Source organism: Scomber scombrus, chromosome 17 (assembly GCF_963691925.1).
Source record: "Scomber scombrus chromosome 17, fScoSco1.1, whole genome shotgun sequence".
In the NCBI taxonomy this organism is placed as follows: Eukaryota; Metazoa; Chordata; class Actinopteri; order Scombriformes; family Scombridae; genus Scomber; species Scomber scombrus.
The window spans coordinates 289,035-314,034 of record NC_084986.1 but is presented as its reverse complement, the minus strand read 5'-3'; the positions used below and the strand labels follow the sequence as shown (position 1 = coordinate 314,034).

Genomic DNA, 25,000 nt, shown 5'->3' with positions numbered 1-25,000 from the left:
CAGTATCACCAGTATAAACACCAGTAACACCAGTAACACCAGTAATACCAGTATCACCAGTATCGCCAGTAACACCAGTAACACCAGTAACACCAGTATCACCAGTATAAACACCAGTAACACCAGTATCACCTGTAACACCAGTAACACCAGTATCACCAGTATCACCACTAACACCAGTAACACCAGTAATACCAGTATCGCCAGTAACACCAGTAACACCAGTAACACCAGTATCGCCAGTAACACCAGTAACACCAGTAACACCAGTAACACCAGTATCACCAGTAACACCAGTATCACCAGTATAAACACCAGTAACACCAGTATCACCAGTAATACCAGTATCACCAGTATCGCCAGTAACACCAGTAACACCAGTATCACCAGTATAAACACCAGTAACACCAGTATATGTGTATAATTTGTTTGTGCTGGTTTCAGGCGAAGGAAGCCATCTTGGAAATGGATTCTATCTGTGAGTATAACCAGTATAACCAGTATAACTAGTATAAACCAGTATAACCAGTATAAACCAGTATAACCAGTATAACCAGTATAAACCAGTGTAACCAGTGTAACCAGTATAACTAGTATAAACCAGTATAACCAGTATAACTAGTATAAACCAGTATAACCAGTGTAACCAGTATAACCAGTATAACCAGTATAACCAGTGTAACCAGTATAAACCAGTATAATAACCAGTATAAACCAGTATAACCAGTATAACCAGTGTAACCAGTATAACCAGTATAAACCAGTATAACCAGTATAACCAGTATAAACCAGTATAACCAGTATAACCAGTATAAACCAGTATAACCAGTATAAACCAGTATAACCAGTATAAACCAGTATAAACCAGTATAACCAGTATAAACCAGTATAAACCAGTATAAACTGGTTATACTGTTACACCAGTAACACCAGTATCACTAGTGTGATACTGGTGTATAAACCAGTATAACCAGTATAAACCAGTATAACCAGTATAACCATTATAAACCAGTATAACCAGTATAAACCAGTATAACCAGTATAAACCAGTATAACCAGTATAACCAGTATAACCAGTATAAACCAGTATAAACCAGTATAACCAGTATAACCAGTATAAACCAGTATAAACCAGTATAACCAGTATAAACCAGTATAACCAGTATAACCAGTATAAACAATATAACCAGTATAACCAGTATAACCCAGTATAACCAGTATGACCAGTATAACCAGTATAACCAGTATAAACAATATAACCAGTATAACCAGTATAACCAGTATGACCAGTATAACCAGTATAACCAGTATAAACCAGTATAAACCAGTATAACCAGTATAACCAGTATAAACCAGTATAACCAGTATAACCAGTATAAACCAGTATAAACCAGTATAACCAGTATAACCAGTATAAACCAGTATAACCAGTATAACCAGTATAAACCAGTATAACCAGTATAACCAGTATAACCAGTATAACCAGTATCTCTCCTCTCAGATCCTCTTCGGTATGCGGAGCGGTTGAACAAAGCTCCGCCTCCTCGTCAGGCTGATGGTCGCCAGGGACGACGACAGTCAGGTAATTATTGATCTGTGATTGGCTCTTATTATAGATTATTGATCTGTGATTGGTTCTTATTATAGATTATTGATCTGTGATTGGTTCTTACTATAGATTATTGATCTGTGATTGGTTCTTACTATAGATTATTGATCTGTGATTGGTTCCTATTTTAGATTATTGATCTGTGATTGGTTCTTACTATAGATTATTGATCTGTGATTGGTTCCTATTATAGATTATTGATCTGTGATTGGTTCCTATTATAGATTATTGATCTGTGATTGGTTCCTATTATAGATTATTGATCTGTGATTGGTTCCTATTATAGATTATTGATCTGTGATTGGTTCTTACTATAGATTATTGATCTGTGATTGGTTCCTATTATAGATTATTGATCTGTGATTGGTTCCTATTATAGATTATTGATCTGTGATTGGTTCATATTATAGATTATTGATCTGTGATTGGTTCCTATTTTAGATTATTGATCTGTGATTGGTTCTTACTATAGATTATTGATCTGTGATTGGTTCCTATTATAGATTATTGATCTGTGATTGGTTCCTATTATAGATTATTGATCTGTGATTGGTTCTTACTATAGATTATTGATCTGTGATTGGTTCTTACTATAGATTATTGATCTGTGATTGGTTCCTATTATAGATTATTGATCTGTGATTGGTTCCTATTATAGATTATTGATCTGTGATTGGTTCTTATTATAGATTATTGATCTGTGATTGGTTCCTATTATAGATTATTGATCTGTGATTGGTTCCTATTATAGATTATTGATCTGTGATTGGTTCATATTATAGATTATTGATCTGTGATTGGTTCCTATTTTAGATTATTGATCTGTGATTGGTTCTTACTATAGATTATTGATCTGTGATTGGTTCCTATTATAGATTATTGATCTGTGATTGGTTCCTATTATAGATTATTGATCTGTGATTGGTTCTTACTATAGATTATTGATCTGTGATTGGTTCCTATTATAGATTATTGATCTGTGATTGGTTCCTATTTTAGATTATTGATCTGTGATTGGTTCTTATTATAGATTATTGATCTGTGATTGGTTCTTATTATAGATTATTGATCTGTGATTGGTTCTTATTATAGATTATTGATCTGTGATTGGTTCCTATTATAGATTATTGATCTGTGATTGGTTCCTATTATAGATTATTGATCTGTGATTGGTTCCTATTATAGATTATTGATCTGTGATTGGTTCTTATTATAGATTATTGATCTGTGATTGGTTCCTATTATAGATTATTGATCTGTGATTGGTTCCTATTATAGATTATTGATCTGTGATTGGTTCCTATTTTAGATTATTGATCTGTGATTGGTTCTTACTATAGATTATTGATCTGTGATTGGTTCTTATTATAGATTATTGATCTGTGATTGGTTCCTATTATAGATTATTGATCTGTGATTGGTTCCTATTATAGATTATTGATCTGTGATTGGTTCCTATTTTAGATTATTGATCTGTGATTGGTTCTTACTATAGATTATTGATCTGTGATTGGTTCTTACTATAGATTATTGATCTGTGATTGGTTCTTATTTTAGATTATTGATCTGTGATTGGTTCTTACTATAGATTATTGATCTGTGATTGGTTCTTACTATAGATTATTGATCTGTGATTGGTTCTTACTATAGATTATTGATCTGTGATTGGTTCTTACTATAGATTATTGATCTGTGATTGGTTCTTATTATAGATTATTGATCTGTGATTCGTTCTTATTATAGATTATTGATCTGTGATTGGTTCTTATTATAGATTATTGATCTGTGATTGGTTCTTATTATAGATTATTGATCTGTGATTGGTTCTTATTATAGATTATTGATCTGTGATTGGTTCCTATTATAGATTATTGATCTGTGATTGGTTCCTATTTTAGATTATTGATCTGTGATTGGTTCTTACTATAGATTATTGATCTGTGATTGGTTCTTACTATAGATTATTGATCTGTGATTGGTTCTTATTATAGATTATTGATCTGTGATTGGTTCCTATTATAGATTATTGATCTGTGATTGGTTCTTATTATAGATTATTGATCTGTGATTGGTTCTTATTATAAATTATTGATCTGTGATTGGTTCCTATTATAGATTATTGATCTGTGATTGGTTTATGTGATACATATTGATTGATATGATATTGATGAGTGATTTGTGTGTTTCAGAGCCGAGCAGACAGATTCTGAGGAGCTCTAAAGGTAAAAAATGTTTTAAAGTAAAGTTTGATCAATGAAGCTTTAACGTGTTTGTTCTGTTTAACCAATCACACGTCTGCTCTGCCCCCCCCCGTATGCTCTGCCCCCCCCGTCTGCTCTGCCCCCCCCCCCCGTCTGCTCTGCCCCCCCCTCCCCGTTGGACTTCCAGCCATCTTAAAGGTGAGAATCTTTTTGTTTTCTTCACTTAAAAAAGTTTTAAATGTTAATCAGAATCTGATCTGAGCTCAGCTGTTTATCTTCATACATGACGTTTATATAATGTTTAATAAATGATGATAATGTACTTTAATGAAGGTCTGCACTTACCGTATTGTCCTGAATATGACCCCCCCCCCCCCCCCAGCAGTTTGAAAGTTTGCCAGAGATCATTCATTCTTCATTAAATCTGTAATCAATCACTGATTATTGATCTTTGATCCTTCAAGGAACATTTTCGTAGTATTTTAACAATTTAATGCAGATTTTATTCTTAAAGAATAACTTTAACTTTTAAGTCAGTTTTATATATTTATGGGTGTTCCTCCCTGACCTCGCCCCCCCTGTAATTAAACATCATATTCAGGACAGTACGGTAGGAAGGTTAATGTGAGGCCTTCAGGGTCAGTGGGACGTTTCGCTGTCACTTTGACGCGACAGTCGTACAAACAAACGTAGACAGGAAGTAGCAGCTCGTGTGGCGTCCTGCAGCACTCAGGTAGTGACGGGGCGTTACCGGGGGCGTTGCTGGGGGCGTTACCGGGGGCGTTGCCGGGGGAGACGCCCCCTCTGCAGCCCACCGCCAGCAGCAGCACGCTGGGCGAGTCTGAGTTGGAGCGGCCTGCTGAGGAGGAGGAGGAGGGCAGGAAGCGGTCTGTGCAGCGGCAGAGCTGCAGTGATGAGGAAGAGGAGGAGGAGGAAGAAGAGGAGCGGCGGGCGGCGGACAGTGACCCCGATGACCTCCTGCTGGAGGACGACCAGGTAGCCGACTTCGCCAGCTCGCTGCTGGCCGCCATTTCCTGCTGGCACTACAGGGCCCAGGCTCTGCTGTCCTCAGGGGTCGCCATGGTGACGGTGAGGCTGCCTCGCTCCAGCTCCGTAACATACTAAAGTCACGGATAACGGCGCTCCCCGCTCCGCTCATCGACCACTTACAGCCGCCGGAGCTCTCGGCTCTGCTGCATGAGCTTCATGTGTGGAACTAACTGTTAGCCTAGCTTAGCATAAAGCCAGTATAGCAACAGAACAGCTAACATTAATAGTGTGATGTCAGCTTTGCTGCTGCCACTAAAAAGCTGAACTTTATTTTTGTGACTTTTGGTTTCGGGGTGTTTTGCATTTTATTTGAGCTTCATGACCTTTGACCTGCAGCTTTGAGTTTATTGTTTGTTTCTGCGGAGCCAAAAACAAACTGAGCATCTGCTGCTGCCGCGGTGCTTCCTCATCTGCACGTTCTCTGATACTTACAGTCTGAGCCACGAAGTCAGTAACAACATATACAAAACTACTGCTGGTCAGGATCTGTCAAATATTATTCATAGAGAAGCTGCAGTGTGTAGTAAAGGCTGCAGTGTGTAATAAAGGCTGCAGTGTGTAGTAAAGGCTGCAGTGTGTAGTAAAGGCTGCAGTGTGTAATAATAAAGGCTACAGTGTGTAGTAAAGGCTGCAGTGTGTAGTAATAAAGGCTGCAGTGTGAATTAAAGGCTGCAGTGTGTAATAAAGGCTGCAGTGTGTAGTAATAAAGGCTGCAGTGTGTAGTAAAGGCTGCAGTGTGTAATAAAGGCTGCAGTGTGTAATAAAGGCTGCATTGTGTATTAAAGGCTGCAGTGTGTAGTAATAAAGGCTGCAGTGTGTAGTAATAAAGGCTGCAGTGTGTAATAAAGGCTGCAGTGTGTATTAATAAAGGCTGCAGTGTGTAGTAATAAAGGCTGCAGTGTGTAATAAAGGCTGCAGTGTGTAGTAAAGGCTGCAGTGTGTAGTAAAGGCTGCAGTGTGTAGTAAAGGCTGCAGTGTGTATTAAAGGCTGCAGTGTGTAATAAAGGCTGCAGTGTGTAATAAAGGCTGCAGTGTGTAGTAATAAAGGCTGCAGTGTGTAATAAAGGCTGCAGTGTGTAGTAAAGGCTGCAGTGTGTAATAAAGGCTGCAGTGTGTAGTAAAGGCTGCAGTGTGTAATAAAGGCTGCAGTGTGTAGTAAAGGCTGCAGTGTGTAATAAAGGCTGCAGTGTGTAATAAAGGCTGCAGTGTGTAGTAATAAAGGCTGCAGTGTGTAGTAAAGGCTGCAGTGTGTAGTAAAGGCTGCAGTGTGTAGTAAAGGCTGCAGTGTGTAGTAAAGGCTGCAGTGTGTAATAAAGGCTGCAGTGTGTAGTAAAGGCTGCAGTGTGTAGTAAAGGCTGCAGTGTGTAATAAAGGCTGCAGTGTGTAATAAAGGCTGCAGTGTGTAATAAAGGCTGCAGTGTGTAGTAAAGGCTGCAGTGTGTAATAAAGGCTGCAGTGTGTAATAAAGGCTGCAGTGTGTAGTAAAGGCTGCAGTGTGTAGTAAAGGCTGCAGTGTGTAGTAAAGGCTGCAGTGTGTAATAAAGGCTGCAGTGTGTAATAAAGGCTGCAGTGTGTAATAAAGGCTGCAGTGTGTAATAAAGGCTGCAGTGTGTAGTAAAGGCTGCAGTGTGTAATAAAGGCTGCAGTGTGTAATAAAGGCTGCAGTGTGTAGTAATAAAGGCTGCAGTGTGTAATAAAGGCTGCAGTGTTTAATAAAGGCTGCAGTGTGTAATAAAGGCTGCAGTGTGTAGTAAAGGCTGCAGTGTGTAGTAAAGGCTGCAGTGTGTAGTAATAAAGGCTGCAGTGTGTAGTAAAGGCTGCAGTGTGTAGTAAAGGCTGCAGTGTGTAGTAATAAAGGCTGCAGTGTGTAATAAAGGCTGCAGTGTGTAATAAAGGCTGCAGTGTGTAATAAAGGCTGCAGTGTGTAATAATAAAGGCTGCAGTGTGTAATAAAGGCTGCAGTGTGTAGTAAAGGCTGCAGTGTGTAATAAAGGCTGCAGTGTGTAATAAAGGCTGCAGTGTGTAATAAAGGCTGCAGTGTGTAATAAAGGCTGCAGTGTGTAATAAAGGCTGCAGTGTGTAATAAAGGCTGCAGTGTGTAATAAAGGCTGCAGTGTGTAGTAAAGGCTGCAGTGTGTAGTAAAGGCTGCAGTGTGTAATAAAGGCTGCAGTGTGTAATAAAGGCTGCAGTGTGTAGTAATAAAGGCTGCAGTGGTTAGTAAAGGCTGCAGTGTGTAGTAATAAAGGCTGCAGTGTGTAGTAAAGGCTGCAGTGTGTAGTAAAGGCTGCAGTGTGTAGTAATAAAGGCTGCAGTGTGTAGTAAATGCTGCAGTGTGTAATAAAGGCTGCAGTGTGTAGTAAAGGCTGCAGTGTGTAGTAAAGGCTGCAGTGTGTAGTAATAAAGGCTGCAGTGTGTAGTAAAGGCTGCAGTGTGTAGTAATAAAGGCTGCAGTGTGTAGTAAAGGCTGCAGTGTGTAATAAAGGCTGCAGTGTGTAGTAAAGGCTGCAGTGTGTAGTAAAGGCTGCAGTGTGTAGTAAAGGCTGCAGTGTGTAATAAAGGCTGCAGTGTGTAGTAAAGGCTGCAGTGTGTAATAAAGGCTGCAGTGTGTAGTAATAAAGGCTGCAGTGTGTAATAAAGGCTGCAGTGTGTAGTAATAAAGGCTGCAGTGTGTAGTAAAGGCTGCAGTGTGTAATAAAGGCTGCAGTGTGTAATAAAGGCTGCAGTGTGTAGTAAAGGCTGCAGTGTGTAGTAAAGGCTGCAGTGTGTAGTAAAGGCTGCAGTGTGTAGTAAAGGCTGCAGTGTGTAATAAAGGCTGCAGTGTGTAATAAAGGCTGCAGTGTGTAGTAAAGGCTGCAGTGTGTAATAAAGGCTGCAGTGTGTAATAAAGGCTGCAGTGTGTAATAAAGGCTGCAGTGTGTAATAAAGGCTGCAGTGTGTAATAAAGGCTGCAGTGTGTAATAAAGGCTGCAGTGTGTAATAAAGGCTGCAGTGTGTAGTAAAGGCTGCAGTGTTTAATAAAGGCTGCAGTGTGTAGTAAAGGCTGCAGTGTTTAATAAAGGCTGCAGTGTGTAGTGAAGGCTGCAGTGTGTAATAAAGGCTGCAGTGTGTAGTAAAGGCTGCAGTGTGTAGTAAAGGCTGCAGTGTGTAGTAAAGGCTGCAGTGTGTAGTAAAGGCTGCAGTGTGTAGTAAAGGCTGCAGTGTGTAGTAAAGGCTGCAGTGTGTAATAAAGGCTGCAGTGTGTAATAAAGGCTGCAGTGTGTAGTAAAGGCTGCAGTGTGTAATAAAGGCTGCAGTGTGTAATAAAGGCCGCAGTGTGTAATAAAGGCTGCAGTGTGTAGTAAAGGCTGCAGTGTGTAGTAATAAAGGCTGCAGTGTGTAGTAATAAAGGCTGCAGTGTGTAATAAAGGCTGCAGTGTGTAATAAAGGCTGCAGTGTGTAGTAAAGGCTGCAGTGTGTAGTAAAGGCTGCAGTGTGTAGTAAAGGCTGCAGTGTGTAGTAAAGGCTGCAGTGTGTAATAAAGGCTGCAGTGTGTAGTAATAAAGGCTGCAGTGTGTAATAAAGGCTGCAGTGTGTAGTAAAGGCTGCAGTGTGTAATAAAGGCTGCAGTGTGTAATAAAGGCTGCAGTGTGTAATAAAGGCTGCAGTGTGTAATAAAGGCTGCAGTGTGTAGTAAAGGCTGCAGTGTGTAGTAATAAAGGCTGCAGTGTGTAGTAAAGGCTGCAGTGTGTAATAAAGGCTGCAGTGTGTAGTAAAGGCTGCAGTGTGTAATAAAGGCTGCAGTGTGTAATAAAGGCTGCAGTGTGTAGTAAAGGCTGCAGTGTGTAATAAAGGCTGCAGTGTGTAATAAAGGCTGCAGTGTGTAATAAAGGCTGCAGTGTGTAATAAAGGCTGCAGTGTGTAGTAAAGGCTGCAGTGTTTAATAAAGGCTGCAGTGTGTAGTAAAGGCTGCAGTGTTTAATAAAGGCTGCAGTGTGTAGTGAAGGCTGCAGTGTGTAATAAAGGCTGCAGTGTGTAGTGAAGGCTGCAGTGTTTAATAAAGGCTGCAGTGTGTAGTGAAGGCTGCAGTGTGTAGTAAAGGCTGCAGTGTGTAGTAAAGGCTGCAGTGTTTAATAAAGGCTGCAGTGTGTAGTGAAGGCTGCAGTGTGTAATAAAGGCTGCAGTGTGTAATAAAGGCTGCAGTGTGTAGTAAAGGCTGCAGTGTGTAATAAAGGCTGCAGTGTGTAATAAAGGCCGCAGTGTGTAATAAAGGCTGCAGTGTGTAGTAAAGGCTGCAGTGTGTAGTAATAAAGGCTGCAGTGTGTAGTAAAGGCTGCAGTGTGTAGTAAAGGCTGCAGTGTGTAGTAAAGGCTGCAGTGTGTAGTAAAGGTTTGTTTCTGGTCTTGTTGAAGGAGGCGGAGGCCGCCGGCGTCTCTTCTAACGGCAGTAACAAAGTAATCGGAGTACTTCCTGCTGAGACAGGTGCGACTGAGCCGACGGGTCAGCAGGTAAATAATCAACAATCACTGATCAATAAACTGGTTCTGGTTCTGATGTAAATGACTGATACTGGACTCTCTGGTTTTCAGAAGCAGCCTCAGGAGAAGCCTTCAGAGTCGGAGCCCTCAGAAAACCCTGAACCAGAACCTCCGGCTCGTCTGTCCACCACTCCTCCGAGGATCTCGGCGAGTCCTCAGCAGACGGAACCGCTGAAACCCAAAGCGGATCTGGAGCCGGTAGAGGAGCCGTCCTCCGCGACCCCGGATTCAGATTCAAAGACGCTGAGCAGCGGTGAATCCTCCGAGGATGAGGAGGGTGAGAAGGAGGCGGCGGAGGCCTCCAGCATCCTGCCCTCGTCGGTTCTGGACAAAGCCAGCGCCATCGCTCAGCACTTCAACAACAGCGTGAAGCGAGGCAGCCTGGTCCAGGACGAGGCCCGCTCCCCCAGCTGCACGTCACCGCGGTTACCCAGCAGGACCGGCAGCAGCGTCAGCCTCAGCGCCGAACGGTTACCCAGCAGGACCGGCAGCAGCGTCAGCCTCAGCGCCGATCGGTTACCCAGCAGGACCGGCAGCAGCGTCAGCCTCAGCGCCGATCGGTTACCCAGCAGGACCGGCAGCAGCGTCAGCCTCAGCGCCGATCGGTTACCCAGCAGGACCGGCAGCAGCGTCAGCCTCAGCGCCGAACGGTTACCCAGCAGGACCGGCAGCAGCGTCAGCCTCAGCGCCGATCGGTTACCCAGCAGGACCGGCAGCAGCGTCAGCCTCAGCGCCGAACGGTTACCCAGCAGGACTGGCAGCAGCGTCAGCCTCAGCGGTGACCGGTTACCCAGCAGCACCTGCTCCGACCTCGCCGAGACCTTTGGCGCCACAGATCTGACCCTGCTGTCCCTGCAAGACGACGGCCTGTTTGAAAGGAGCATTCAGCGGAGGCGTGACTCCATGCTGTCCAAACAGGACCAGCTGCTCATCGGGAAGATCAAGAGCTACTACGAGAACGCCGGAAACCAGGACGCCACCTTCAGCCTGCAGCGCAGAGAGAGCCTGACCTACATCCCCACCGGCCTGGTCAGGAGCTCCGTCAGCCGGCTCAACAGCATGCCGAAGGACAAGCCGTCCTCCTCCTCCGGTCTCGAGCCGTCCTCAGACTCAGCGCTACCGTCTGAAACCCGAGGTCACATGGTGTCAAGTGATTCTTCGGACTCTATGAAGTCGGGTCAGAGGAGCACAGAACCCGAAGACTCAGGAGAAAGGTCCAGATCTCACAGCGTGCCTGATAATCCAGCTGAGGATGAAGAATTCAGACCTTCATCTGAAATGATCAAGATCTGGCAGGCGATGGAGCAGCAGATCACCAGAAGCGACGACCGAGGCCGCGATCGATGTCGAGAGGCGTCGAGAAGCTGCAGAACCATCAGCGAAGAGACCTCGAGCAGGACCCGAGACCAGGAGGGCGCAGCGTCTGACCTCGGCACCATCGCAGAGGAGTCCCGCAGTCTGTCGCCCCCCAAACACAAAGCCTCCGCCGGGGTGAACCGGGCTGGAGGTCTGAAGGACTCCATGAAGGTTTGCAGGGGAGACGCCGCCGTCCTCAGGGCTGCGGGCCCGCGGGTGGCCCGGCTGAAGGCCGAGGCTGAAGCCGAGCCGCCGAGCGAGGACGAGCAGGACGACGTCGACAAGGCCAAGAGCAAAGTCCTCCACCTGGCCCGCCAGTACAGCCAGAGAATCAGAACCACCAAACCGGTGGCCCGGCAGCGGAGCCACCACGGAGCCCTGATCAGGAAGAAGAGCTTACCCTGCGTGGTGGAGGAGATGTCAGGTACTTCCTGTTCACCTTCAGGTCTGTCTCTGCCTCCACAGGGAGGTCAAAGGTCAGCGACACAGAGGGGTCACAGTGGTTCCCCTAAAGGCTGAATCCAAGTCGATCCTGTAAACATGCAAAAACTCAAATTTACATAAGAACAAATTAAATGAGCAGTTTTTATGTGTCTGCATCATTCTGGATTTTTGACAAATCAGTTGTTGATTCAGCAGTAAAACAGGAAGTTAAATTATTGTTAACATCTAATTATTAACAACGCTGCAGTCAAACCTTTCTGAGTTTATGAGGTGCACCTGAATGCACCGTGAGGTCCTGGTGTTTACAGTCGATCTCTTAGTGTTTTTAATGAGAGACAGCGTCACGTGTAGACAGCGTGATGATGTCACTGCGAGCGGTCACATGATCTGTTGGTCTTTGGTGTTGCAGGTAAATCCAGCCTGATTCTGCCGCTGGCTTCTCTGGACCTCGGACCTTCTCTTCCTCTGAGTCCCGTGGACCAGGTGAGGTCTCCGAGCCCCGGCCCCGCCTGCTCCCCGGGGGGTCGGGCTCGGTCCCGCAGCCCTCTCAGCCCCCCTCCTCCCACCGAAGGCTTCAACTGGCCCGACGTCCGGGAGCTCCGCACCAAGTACACGGTCCACAGCCGCTCCCCGATGGCCTCCGTGACCCGGAGTCTCTCCATCCCGGAGCAGATGTTTGACGGCGGTCTGAGGAGACATTCGAGCGCCTCGCCCGGCCCGCTGCTCCCCGACACTCCTCCTCACAGACCCCTCGCCAGCCGCGACGCCGCCCGCAAGGAGCGCAGCAACAGACTCCAGAGAGCGAACTCTCTGGACCCCCGGCTGAGCGGAGCACAGCTGAGCGAGCTGCAGAACCTCCAGGACCAGGTCTCTAACAGCAGCTACGCCGGCTACTACGTGGCGGCCGAGGCGCCGATGCAGAGCGACCCCGAACACAAGATCATCGTCATGGAGAAGCTTCCTCCGCCGGAGTCGGAGACCGCCAAAGAAACCACAGAAGAAGACGACAGCTACGTTCAGATCCGCTCTCCCACCAGCAAAGAGAAGATCTCCATCATGGCCGTCATCGACCGTTGCCGCGCCTACCAGGACTCAGACGAGTACCGGCAGCGAGAGGAGGCGAGAGCCAGATCAGAGCCGGCCCGGCCAGCAGAGGGCGACGTCACGGCGGCCGGGTCATGTGACGATCAGGACGGCTCGCAGCAGAGCATCGTGAAAAACCTGAGAGAGAAGTTTCAGAGTCTGAGCTGAAAAAACAGTTTGTGAACTTTAAAATGAAATGTTACAATAGTCATAACGGTTTTAAATCTGTAAGTATCAGACGGTTAATTCTTATTATTCTGCATCATAGTTATTATTTTAATGTTCACATCAGGACATCAAACATTATTATTTAATAATTATAATTATTGTCATTTTAGTGTTTAGAAGACAAAATGTTTCATCTCAACAGATTAAAATGAAATCAAGAGAAAATAAAAAGAACAGAAATCTGTAAATATCTTTATTAAAAGCACTTTTTTTTGTACAGTTTCATTTTAAAAGCTTCACTGAGCAGATTCATTAACCTCAGACTGCTGCTTCGTGTTAAAGGAACATTTCAACATTTAAATAAGTCCTTAAAAACGTTTTGGTGAATGAAACCTGTGAATTTATTTTAATAAAGTAATTAATAAAAAGCAACCTGCTCATTAACAGTAAAGATGAGCTGCTGACTGTTCATTCAGTCTTCAGACCAAAGATGCTCAGAAAGAAGAGTTTAAACATTTTATTATTATTGTTTTAATGAATTTTAAAAAACAGATTATCAATAAATGAAACACCTAAATTATTTTACCAAATTATGATGAATTAACTATTTATATATTAATGTTTGTTTCTCTGTTTTGTGCCTTTTAGTTTTTATAATTATGTCTCAGTTTATTTTATTAAGTTTTTCATTTCTTTAGTTTATTAAAACCAGCTGTTCATCTTTTATCCAAACATTATATATTATATTATATTATGTTATGTTATGTTATATTATATTATGTTATATTATATTATATTATATTATATTATATTGTATTATTACCCAGAGCATTGTATATTATTATAAACATTATATTGATCCAGAGCAGCCATTAAAGCACCTTGATGACGGGCACATGGGCTGATGGGACTTGAACCTGTGACTTTGTGACCACTGATCCGTCGCTAACAGTCCTCCTATTTATTGATCTGATGTAAATACAAACTGTAACCATGGTTACACACGTGTGAGTGTGTGTGTGTACAGAAATGTTTGCATGTATGTTCTGTTTCACATTAAAACCACCTACAGGAGAAACTGTGTGTCTCTGTGTGTGTGTGTATGTGTGTGTGTGTGTGTGTGTGTGTGTGTGTCTCTGTGTGTGTGTGTGTGTGTGTGTGTGTTTCTGTGTGTGTGTGTTTACTTTATTAGGATCTCCATTAGCTGCGGTTTTTAAAATTACATAAATACATAAATACATTTTTAAAAATCATCTACCTCACTAACACCGTCCTCACTAACACGGTCCTCACTAACACGGTCCTCACAAACACCGTCCTCACTAACACGGTCCTCACAAACACCGTCCTCACTAACACCGTCCTCACAAACACCGTCCCCACAATCACCGTCCTCATAATCACCGTCCTCACAATCACCGTCCTCTCTATCACCGTCCTCACTAACACCGTCCTCACAATCACCGTCCTCTCTATCACCGTCCTCACTAACACGGTCCCCACAATCACCGTCCTCACTAACACCGTCCCCACAATCACCGTCCTCACTAACACCGTCCTCTCTATCACGTCCTCACTAACACCGTCCTCACTAACACCGTCCTCTCTATCACCGTCCTCACAATCACCGTCCTCTCTATCACCGTCCTCACTAACACGGTCCCCACAATCACCGTCCTCACTAACACCGTCCTCACAATCACCGTCCTCACTAACACGGTCCTCACAAACACCGTCCTCACTAACACGGTCCCCACAATCACCGTCCTCATAATCACCGTCCTCACTATCACCGTCCTCACTAACACCGTCCTCACAATCACCGTCCTCACTAACACGGTCCTCACAAACACCGTCCCCACACACACCGTCCTCACTATCACCGTCCTCACTATCACCGTCCTCACAAACACCGTCCCCACAATCACCGTCCTCATAATCACCGTCCTTACTAACACCGTCCTCACTAACACCGTCCTCACAATCACCGTCCTCACTAACACGGTCCTCACAAACACCGTCCTCACTAACACCGTCCCCACAAACACCGTACCCACAATCACCGTCCCCACAATCACCGTCCTCACAATCATTGTCCTCACAATCACCGTCCTCACAATCACCGTCCTCACTAACACCGTCCTCACAAACACCGTCCTCTCTATCACCGTCCTCACAAACACCGTCCTCACTAACACCGTCCTCACAAACACCGTCCTCACTAACATCGTCCTCACAATCACCGTCCTCACAATCACCGTCCTCACTAACACCGTCCTCACAAACACCGTCCTCTCTATCACCGTCCTCACAAACACCGTCCTCACTAACACCGTCCCCACAAACACCGTCCTCACAATCACCGTCCTCACTAACACCGTCCTCACAAACACCGTCCTCTCTATCACCGTCCTCACAAACACCGTCCTCACTAACACCGTCCCCACAAACACCGTCCCCACAATCACCGTCCCCACAATCACCGTCCTCACAATCATCGTCCTCACAATCACCGTCCTCATAATCACTGTCCTCACTAACACCGTCCTCACAAACACCGTCCTCTCTATCACCGTCCTCACAAACACCGTCCTCACTAACACCGTCCTCACAAACACGGTCCCCACAAACACCGTCCCCACAATCACCGTCCTCACAATCACCGTCCTCACAAACACCGTCCCCACAATCACCGTCCTCACAAACACCGTCCTCACAATCACCGTCCTCACAATCACCGTCCTCACAAACACCGTCCTCTCTATCACCGTCCTCACAAACACCGTCCTCTCTATCACCGTCCTTACTAACACCGTCCTCACTAACACCGTCCTCACAAACACGGTCCTCACTATCACCGTCCTCACAATCACCGTCCTCACTATCACCGTCCTCACAAACTTCGTCCTCACTATCACCGTCCTCACAAACACCGTCCTCACAAACACCGTCCCCACAATCACCGTCCTCACAAACACCGTCCTCACAAACACCGTCCTCACAATCACCGTCCTCAATAACACCGTCCTCACAATCACCGTCCTCACTAACACCGTCCTCACTAACACCATCCTCACTAACACGGTCCTCACAAACACCGTCCTCACTAACACCGTCCCCACAATCACCGTCCCCACAATCACCGTCCTCACAATCATCGTCCTCACTAACACCGTCCTCACTAACACGGTCCTCACAAACACCGTCCTAACAAACACCGTCCCCACAATCACCGTCCTCTCTATCACCGTCCTCACTAACACCGTCCTCACAAACACCGTCCTCTCTATCACCGTCCTCACTAACACCGTCCTCACAAACACCGTCCTCACTAACACGGTCCTCACTATCACCGTCCTCACAAACACCGTCCTCTCTATCACCGTCCTCACAAACACCGTCCTCTCTATCACCGTCCTCACAAACACCGTCCTCTCTATCACCGTCCTCACTAACACCGTCCTCACAAACACCGTCCTCACTAACACCGTCCTCACTAACACCGTCCTCACAAACACCGTCCTCACTAACACCGTCCTCTCTAACACCGTCCTCACTAACACCGTCCTCACTAACACCGTCCTCACAAACACCGTCCTCTCTATCACCGTCCTCACTAACACCGTCCTCACAAACACCGTCCTCACTAACACCGTCCTCACTAACACCGTCCTCACAAACACCGTCCTCACTAACACCGTCCTCACTATCACCGTCCTCACAAACACCGTCCTCTCTATCACCGTCCTCACTAACACCGTCCTCACAAACACCGTCCTCACTAACACCGTCCTCACTAACACCGTCCTCACAAACACCGTCCTCACTAACACCGTCCTCTCTAACACCGTCCTCACTAACACCGTCCTCACTAACACCGTCCTCACAAACACCGTCCTCTCTATCACCGTCCTCACTAACACCGTCCTCACAAACACCGTCCTCACTAACACCGTCCTCACTAACACCGTCCTCACAAACACCGTCCTCTCTAACACCGTCCTCTCTATCACCGTCCTCACTAACACCGTCCTCACAAACACCGTCCTCTCTATCACCGTCCTCACAAACACCGTCCTCACAAACACCGTCCTCACAAACACCGTCCTCACTAACACCGTCCTCACAAACACCGTCCTCACTAACACCGTCCTCTCTAACACCGTCCTCACTAACACCGTCCTCTCTAACACCGTCCTCACTATCACCGTCCTCACAAACACCGTCCTCACAAACACCGTCCTCACTATCACCGTCCTCACAAACACCGTCCTCACTATCACCGTCCCCACAATCACCGTCCTCACTAACACGGTCCTCACAATCACCGTCCCCACAAACACCGTCCCCACAAACACCGTCCTCTCTATCACCGTCCTCACTAACACCGTCCTCACAAACACCGTCCTCACTAACACGGTCCTCACTATCACCGTCCTCACAAACACCGTCCTCTCTATCACCGTCCTCACAAACACCGTCCTCTCTATCACCGTCCTCACTAACACCGTCCTCACAAACACCGTCCTCACTATCACCGTCCTCACAAACACCGTCCTCACTAACACCGTCCTCACTAACACCGTCCTCTCTATCACCGTCCTCACTAACACCGTCCTCACTAACACCATCCTCTCTATCACCGTCCTCACAAACACCGTCCTCACTAACACGGTCCTCACTATCACCGTCCTCACAAACACCGTCCTCACTAACACCGTCCTCTCTATCACCGTCCTCACAAACACCGTCCTCACTAACACCGTCCTCTCTATCACCGTCCTCACAAACACCGTCCTCTCTATCACCGTCCTCACTAACACCGTCCTCACAAACACCGTCCTCACAAACACCGTCCTCACAAACACCGTCCTCACTAACACCGTCCTCACAAACACCGTCCTCTCTATCACCGTCCTCACTAACACCGTCCTCACAAACACCGTCCTCACAAACACCGTCCTCACAAACACCGTCCTCACTAACACCGTCCTCACTAACACCGTCCTCACTAACACCGTCCTCACTAACACCGTCCTCACAAACACCGTCCTCTCTATCACCGTCCTCACAAACACCGTCCTCACAAACACCGTCCTCACTAACACCGTCCCCACAATCACCGTCCTCACTATCACCGTCCTCACAAACACCGTCCTCACTATCACCGTCCCCACAATCACCGTCCTCACTAACACGGTCCTCACAATCACCGTCCCCACAAACACCGTCCTCACTATCACCGTCCCCACAATCACCGTCCTCACTAACACGGTCCTCACAATCACCGTCCCCACAAACACCGTCCTCACAAACACCGTCCTCACAATCACCGTCCTCTCTATCACCGTCCCCACACACACCGTCCTCACAATCACCGTCCTCACTAACACCGTCCTCACAAACACGGTCCTCACAAACACCGTCCTCTCTATCACCGTCCTCACAATCACCGTCCTCAGACTCTGTATCTATTTCTTTACTCTAACAGAAGTTGTACAGTCAGAGCTGGAGGTGATAAAACTTTAATTTTTATTGTTTAATTAAAATATGAACTCTAGTTTAAACGTGTGCGTTAGTTCTGCTTTTACTGTGAAAACCGTTGAAACACAGAAACAGGAAGTGCTCTGAGGACGGTTGCAGAGATTCTGCAGAAAACGATGATTAAACATGACGAGTTCACTTTCAACCGTCTCAACGTGTCGCTGCAGTTTGTTCAGCAGCACAGAGGCTGATTCACACTCAGCGCACACGTGCACTAACATGTACGCTCACGTGCACGAACAGAGACTGACACCACAGAAGGAGTCAGCTGACTGATGGAGGAACAGGAAGTACCTGCTTCAGGTCGTTTCTGACTCCGCCCACCATCACCTGACATCACAGGGGGTTTCATTATTTAACCTTTCACACGTTAGTTATTAAATCACTAAGATTGTTTCTAGTTTTTACTCAAACAAGTGAAAAATTAAGACAAAGTGTTTATAAGTATGTATATGTATGTATATAAAGGAGTGTTAAGATATTAACATTTACACACAGTAACATTAAATATTAAGGATAGAAGATATTTATAAATGTTTTACGTCCTTTAACAGCAGAGACACAACGAGTTAAAACAAGGATCAAACCTTCAGTAATAGATAAATGGATAGATAGATAGATAGATAGATAGATAGATAGATGGATGGATGGATGGATGGATGGATGGATGGATGGATGGATGGATGGATGGATGGATGGATGGATGGATGGATGGATGGATGGATGGATGGATGGATGGATGGATAGATAGCAGTTTATCTGCAACGTCCCAGTTCTGCTTTTACTGTGAAAACTGTTGAAACCGCAAAAACAGGAAGTTTAACTTCTGTTTTCTGGAAGACGATGATTAAACATGATGATGATGATGATGAAGAGAAAACTGAACAAACTGCTCCATATAAAGCTGCAGAAGAAGAAGAAGGAGAAGAAGAAGAGGATCTCTGCTCAGGTAAATGTAATTAACAGGTGGTTTAACTCTGATTTTAATAATTAGTAAATAATTCATTAAGACTAAATATCTTGTACATTTTATATTTTAACAAAAATTAGTTTGATATCATTGATAGTGATCATTGTTATGCCTCTAAATATTATTATTATAATTATTATTATATAATTATTATTATTATATTATTATTATTATTATTATTATTATATTATTATTGTTATTGTTATTGTTATTATTATTATTATTATTATAATTATTATTATATTATTATTATTATTATTATTATTATATTATTATTATTATTATTATTATATTATTATTATTATCATTATTATTATTACTGATATTTTATTGATATTCATATAAAACATTTATCAGCTGTAATATATCAGATAATTTACCTCCAGCTGAATAAAGTTCATCATGTAGCTGAAAGAATGAAACTTATAAATCATTCAGATGTTTGTTGGACTTTTTATTCTGAATTAAAGTTTTCTCAAATCTCAGGTTTTGAGTGACACGGCGAGCCCATCTTCATCATCCTCATCATCATCATCATCGTCGTCATCGTGGTCGTTGTCATGGAGACGAGGACCTTGCTGTTTTCCCTCCTCTGGGCTGCTGCTCTCTGTGAAGGTGCTGAAACATCTTTAAATCACTTATTTACTTCCTCCATGTTTCTGTTTGATTTTGCAGCAACTTTTGATCAAAAGCTGATTATTTATGATGTTTTATGATGTTTTAGTAGAAAATGAAGCCTAGCAGCAAACAAATGAACATCATGAACACAAACTGCTCAAAGCTGCACCACAGAGCTCAGTTTGTCCTCCTCTATAAAACCCTCTCAGTGAGTCACTATCGTCCAGCAGGGGGCGCTACTGTCACAGCTTTAGAAAGAGAAGCAGAGTCAGGTTTCATCACCACCGACACTTCGGTCTATAATTCACTGTTTGAGGGTCAATGACCTGATGTAACCCCAGTGTCAGCTGGTTTATTATACAGGAAAATAAATGAGAACTTAAATGTTGAATAAATATAATCCACATTTAACAAGACACATTATTCTGTAACACATTTTACATAATTTGTCAAAACTGTTTTTAGGGTGTGTCCTGCTTAATGTTGACAACATACCTTAAAATTTAAATGTAGAAATACTCCAAATGTTTCTCTTTTCATTTGATGTTTTTTTAAATGAAGTCATTATTAGTATAAGTCCACTTAAATACACTGTAGGTGATAAAATATGTAATGTATCATTCTTTTGTGGTTACACCATTTGACATTTTCAGGAGCATTCAGTCTTACTTTTGGTAAAAAATGGTGCAAATGTCATTTCAAATTATATAAAACCAACAAAAACACTAAATGTACATTTTAACAAACCTGATGCTGCTTTTAAATCTAGTTAAACTGATTTATGAATTCATCATCTTACCAACACTTATTAGTTACTGATCCATAAATCTGATTCTTTCATGGCTGTTATTTTGGAGCATGGGCTGTAAATGGTAGTTGTTTGTTTTTCCACCAGATGGCGCCATTTAGCTGGGGGGGGGGGGGGGGGTTGCCTATGGGAGAACACAATGCAGTGTTAATCCTGCTTTTTCTGTATAAAAAGCCTTCCAAAAAAGCTTGAGATAGAACGGATCAATCACTGTGAACGGGAATCTGTTTCATTCCCAGTAAGAATCGAACATGAAGCATTAAACTAAGACGTCAACATGATTATTGAAAAAATTATAAATTATAAATGTAACGATGGTGGAGAGCACAGTGCTGCGTTTGGGATTCATTCAGTTTAGGTAGAAACAAACAGCTCAGTAACTAATAAGTGTTGGTAAGATGATGAATTCATAAATCAGTTAAACTAGATTTAAAAGCAGCATCAGGTTTGTTAAAATGTACATTTAGTATTTTGTTGGTTTTATAGGAGATAAATTCAGAATGAACTCAGCGGCTCCGCAGCAAGACATCATGGAGGTCCGAGTTACGCCCAGTTCAATATAATTAATATATTTAAAAAAGATCAATAAGAGAAAACTGGATCAATGTGTAATTAAGGTTTTATTGTTTTATAAATGGATGAATACAGAAAAAGACCTTAAACAGATCTTAAAAACTAGTTTTAAACGGCATCTTTTATTAGTCAGTATGAACAAGAGGAACGTGGGTCAGTAACTAATAAGTGTTGGTAAGATGATGAATTCATAAATCAGTTAAACTAGATTTAAAAGCAGCATCAGGTTTGTTTCAGTTCATTCTTCATGTGACTGGTTTCTCTCTCCTTCTGTTCGTCACAGACTTGTCGGGGAAGCAGTTCACTTTTCCCGATGATCCCAAAAGTCTCAACGTTCCCCACGTTACTCTTCATATCGACACGGACTCCATCCCCACGATGACCGTCTGCCTCCGGTTCTTCTCTCAGCTGCAGAGGACGCAGGGACTCTTTTCTTTGGCCACCCGAGACCACCCGAACGCTGTGATGCTGATGAAGAGCAGTCAGGGAAAATACAAGGTCCACCTAGGCAGCAATACATACGAATTCGAGGATCTACCGACCCACCTGCTGGACTGGAACTCGGTCTGCTGGACCTGGGACTCTGGTACCGGGCTGAACCAGCTGTGGCTGAACGGACTTCGTACCTCCCAGAAGCTGGTGGGACTGAACTACGACGTGAGCGGGGACATGAACGCCATCATCGGTCAGGAGCAGGATGCATTTCAAGGCGGTTACAACCAGAACGACTCGTTTGAAGGAGACGTCACCGATCTTCACATGTGGAGCCACATCGTGTCTGCGTGTGACATCCGGTCCTACATGAATCAGGGTTCCTTTAATCCCGGGAACCTTCTCAACTGGAACGACCTCAGCTACAAGATCTCAGGGAACGTCTACATCCAGGAAAGCGACTTTAAAGAACCCGCCTGTTACTGAAGTTCAGAGTCGACTGGAACAGTTTTCACTCATTTTTATTCGCTTAACGTCGATTTTACTGAAAGTCAATCAGTTTGCTTTAATAATAAAAATGATCGTTAGTTACGGCTCTAATCAGGATCTTTTTCTAGATTAATTTCTGAATGAAACACTTTGGCAACTTCACCGTGTGTCTCGGAGTTCAGCAGATGATTTAAAGATGGAGACCAACTTTAATTTACCATCAATTCTACTGAAATGACTCAATCAGCTGCAGCTGGTTAACTCCAGACATCTGCAGCTATGTTTCCCATTAATGAGCTGCTGCAGTCTCACAGTGAGCCGAACATGTCTGCACAGTAGAAGAAAAAGACTTTAAAAACCAAATATAATAAGAAATACAGATGAGTTGACATGTGGGCTATGACTGGCTCACATTATGATTGTTATTGTTGTGATTCTTCTCTTCACTACGGATTAAACTTTTTCTCTCCACTGTCACCAAGTGCTGCTCATGTGTGAATGTTGGGTCTCTTTAAATGAAACCTGAAGAGTTCGGTTTAGACCTGCTCTATGTGGACAGAGCCATGAGATGACTTTGTTGTGATTTGGTGCTTTATAAATAAAGATTGATTGATGATTGATTGAACTGGGACACAGCTCATTATTAGCGTACCGGTAATCAGACTCCTTATCCGTTAAATAACGAATTAAACTAAAGCATTTTAAACCGTTATTGGAGCCCCTGGATTCACTCTACGGGGTCTCCTCTACGTCCCGCCCCTCGAACTCTCTGATTGGCTGATGAGTTGGAAACAACCAATGGATGGTCACTTGACTCCTCCTCTCCCAGGTAAAGACTCTTCCTATCCCCGGTAAAGACTCCTCCTCCGTTCCCCGGTAAAGACTCCTCCTATCCCAGGTAGAGCCTCCTCCTATCCCCGGTAAAGACTCCTCCTCTCCCCGGTAAAGACTCCTCCTATCCCCGGTAGAGACTCCTCCTATCCCCGGTAAAGACTCCTCCTCCGTTCCCCGGTAAAGACTCCTCCTATCCCAGGTAAAGACTCTTCCTATCCCAGGTAAAGACTCCTCCTCTCCCCGGTAAAGACTCATCCTCTCCCAGGTAAACACTCCTCCTATCCCCGGTAAAGACTCCTCCTCTCCCTGGTAGAGACTCCTCCGTTCCCCGGTAAAGACTAAATACTCCTCCTATCCCCGGTAAAGACTCCTCCTCTCCCCGGTAAAGACTCCTCCTATCCCTGGTAGAGACTCCTCCTATCCCCGGTAAAGACTCCTCCTCCGTTCCCCGGTAAAGACTCCTCCTATCCCAGGTAAAGACTCTTCCTATCCCAGGTAAAGACTCCTCCTCTCCCCGGTAAAGACTCATCCTCTCCCAGGTAAACACTCCTCCTATCCCCGGTAAAGACTCCTCCTCCGTTCCCCGGTAAAGACTCCTCCTATCCCAGGTAAAGACTCCTCCTCTCCCCGGTAAAGACTCATCCTCTCCCAGGTAAAGACTCCTCCTCTCCCCGGTAAAGACTCATCCTCTCCCAGGTAAAGACTCCTCCTATCCCCGGTAAAGACTCCTCCTCCGTTCCCCGGTAAAGACTCCTCCTATCCCCGGTAAAGACTCCTCCTATCCCCGGTAAAGACTCCTCATCTCCCCGGTAAAGACTCCTCCTTTCCCCGGTAGAGACTCCTCCTCTCCCCGGTAAAGACTCATCCTATCCCCGGTAAAGACTCCTCCTATCCCCAGTAAACTCTCCTCCTATCCCCGGTAAAGACTCCTCCGTCCCTGTTAAAGACTCCTCCTCTCCCCGGTAAAGACTCCTCCGTCCCCTGTAAAGTCTCCTCCTATCCCCGGTAAAGACTCCTCCTATCCCCGGTAAAGACTCCTCCGTCCCCGGTAAAGTCTCCTCCTATCCCCGGTAAAGACTCCTCCGTCCCCGGTAAAGTCTCCTCCTATCCCCGGTAAAGACTCCTCCTCTGTTCCCCAGTAAAGACTCCTCCTCTCCCTGCTAAAGACTCATCCTCTCCCCGGTAGAGACTCCTCCTATCCCCGGTAAAGACTGCTCCTATCCCCGGTAAAGACCCCTCCTCTGTTCCCCAGTAAAGACTCCTCCTCTCCCCGGTAAAGACTCCTCCTCTCCCCGGTAGAGACTCCTCCTCTCCCCGGTAAAGACTCCTCCTCTCCCCGGTAACGACTCCTCTGTTCTGCAGCTGGAGGTCCGACCCACGGAGCTCTTGCAGCCGGCCTCCGGTGCCCTCTGAGCGGACACATCACCGTGAATCTGCCGGTGTGAGTTAAACTCTTTGATTCTTTATTAAAGTTTGTGTGATGCTGAAACATTTAAATTTCATTTCATATTTAAATCTGAGACTCTGAAGCTTTTAGTTTAACATGTTTAATATGTTTAATAAATATTTAATGTAAAGTCTGATTAACCGCTGTTTAACCGGCACAGATTCACCGGAACAGGCGGCACATAGCTCACAAACAGCTCAAATTTCACCGTCATGAAGCGATTTTTAATTAATTCTTTATTTGCCGATTTAAGCAGAATAATCTGAGCTTTAAGACGATATTTAAATATTTATTGTAGGTTGAGTCTATCTTCACTAAAAAGCAGAGAGACGTTAAATCCAGAGAGTTTTAAAGGGAGTCTGGTGCAGCTGTCGGTGTGAAATGTTTTTATTGTGACGGTGAAACTTAATGAAGACTTAGTGAAGATTTAAAACTGATTAAACTGAAACTCTGACTGAAGCTTTCTGCTCCAAACTGTGTTAAATATGTTTAATATATTAAATGTTAAATAGCAGCAAATCAAACCGCTGTTTAAACGGCACAGATTCACCAGAACGGGAAGCACATACTTTACAAACAGCTCAAATTTCACGGTCATTTAAAGTTTATTAATTATTTCTTTATTTGCCGATTTAAGCAGAATAATCTGAGCTTTAAGAGGATATTTAAATAGTTATTGTAGGTTGAGTCTATCTTCACTAAAAAGCAGAGAGACGTTAAATCCAGAGATTTTTAAAGGGAGTCTGGTGCAGCAGCTGTTTCACTGCTAACAATCAGAGGATAAACTCATTTCATCAGTTTAAACATAAATATCAGATTTATTTAAACATTAATATTAATATCTGATGTTTTTACACTA

At 44.4% G+C, this 25,000-nt stretch overlaps 2 protein-coding genes across 2 annotated transcripts in view; both read left to right on the top strand.

Moving 5' to 3' along the window:
• The window catches only part of LOC133997984 (pleckstrin homology domain-containing family G member 3-like), a 378,673-nt gene extending 365,178 nt beyond the window's left edge, over positions 1–13,495 (top strand). The window contains exons 26-32 of the mRNA XM_062437724.1: positions 445–478; positions 1,502–1,582; positions 3,799–3,831; positions 4,544–4,899; positions 9,250–9,345; positions 9,427–11,155; positions 11,585–13,495. Of these exons, the coding sequence (XP_062293708.1) occupies positions 445–478; positions 1,502–1,582; positions 3,799–3,831; positions 4,544–4,899; positions 9,250–9,345; positions 9,427–11,155; positions 11,585–12,426 (3,171 nt within the window). The 3' untranslated portion in view covers positions 12,427–13,495. The remainder of the gene's footprint in view (positions 1–444; positions 479–1,501; positions 1,583–3,798; positions 3,832–4,543; positions 4,900–9,249; positions 9,346–9,426; positions 11,156–11,584) is intronic.
• A 6,005-nt stretch (positions 13,496–19,500) lies between these two features.
• On the top strand, positions 19,501–21,897 carry LOC133997262 (C-reactive protein-like). Its single transcript, XM_062436836.1, has 2 exons — positions 19,501–19,555; positions 21,223–21,897. The coding sequence occupies exons 1-2, from the start codon at positions 19,501–19,503 to the stop codon at positions 21,855–21,857; spliced, it is 690 nt and encodes a 229-aa protein (XP_062292820.1). The 3' UTR covers positions 21,858–21,897.
• Positions 21,898–25,000: the final 3,103 nt, after the last annotated feature.

Excerpts from the sequence above, each read along its gene's own strand:
- LOC133997262 (XM_062436836.1), top strand. The coding sequence starts at position 19,501 with ATGGAGACGAGGACCTTGCTGTTTTCCCTCCTCTGGGCTGCTGCTCTC. Across the intron at positions 19,556-21,222 it reads GGCTGCTGCTCTCTGTGAAG|ACTTGTCGGGGAAGCAGTTC; the intron begins GTGCTGAAACAT and ends TGTTCGTCACAG.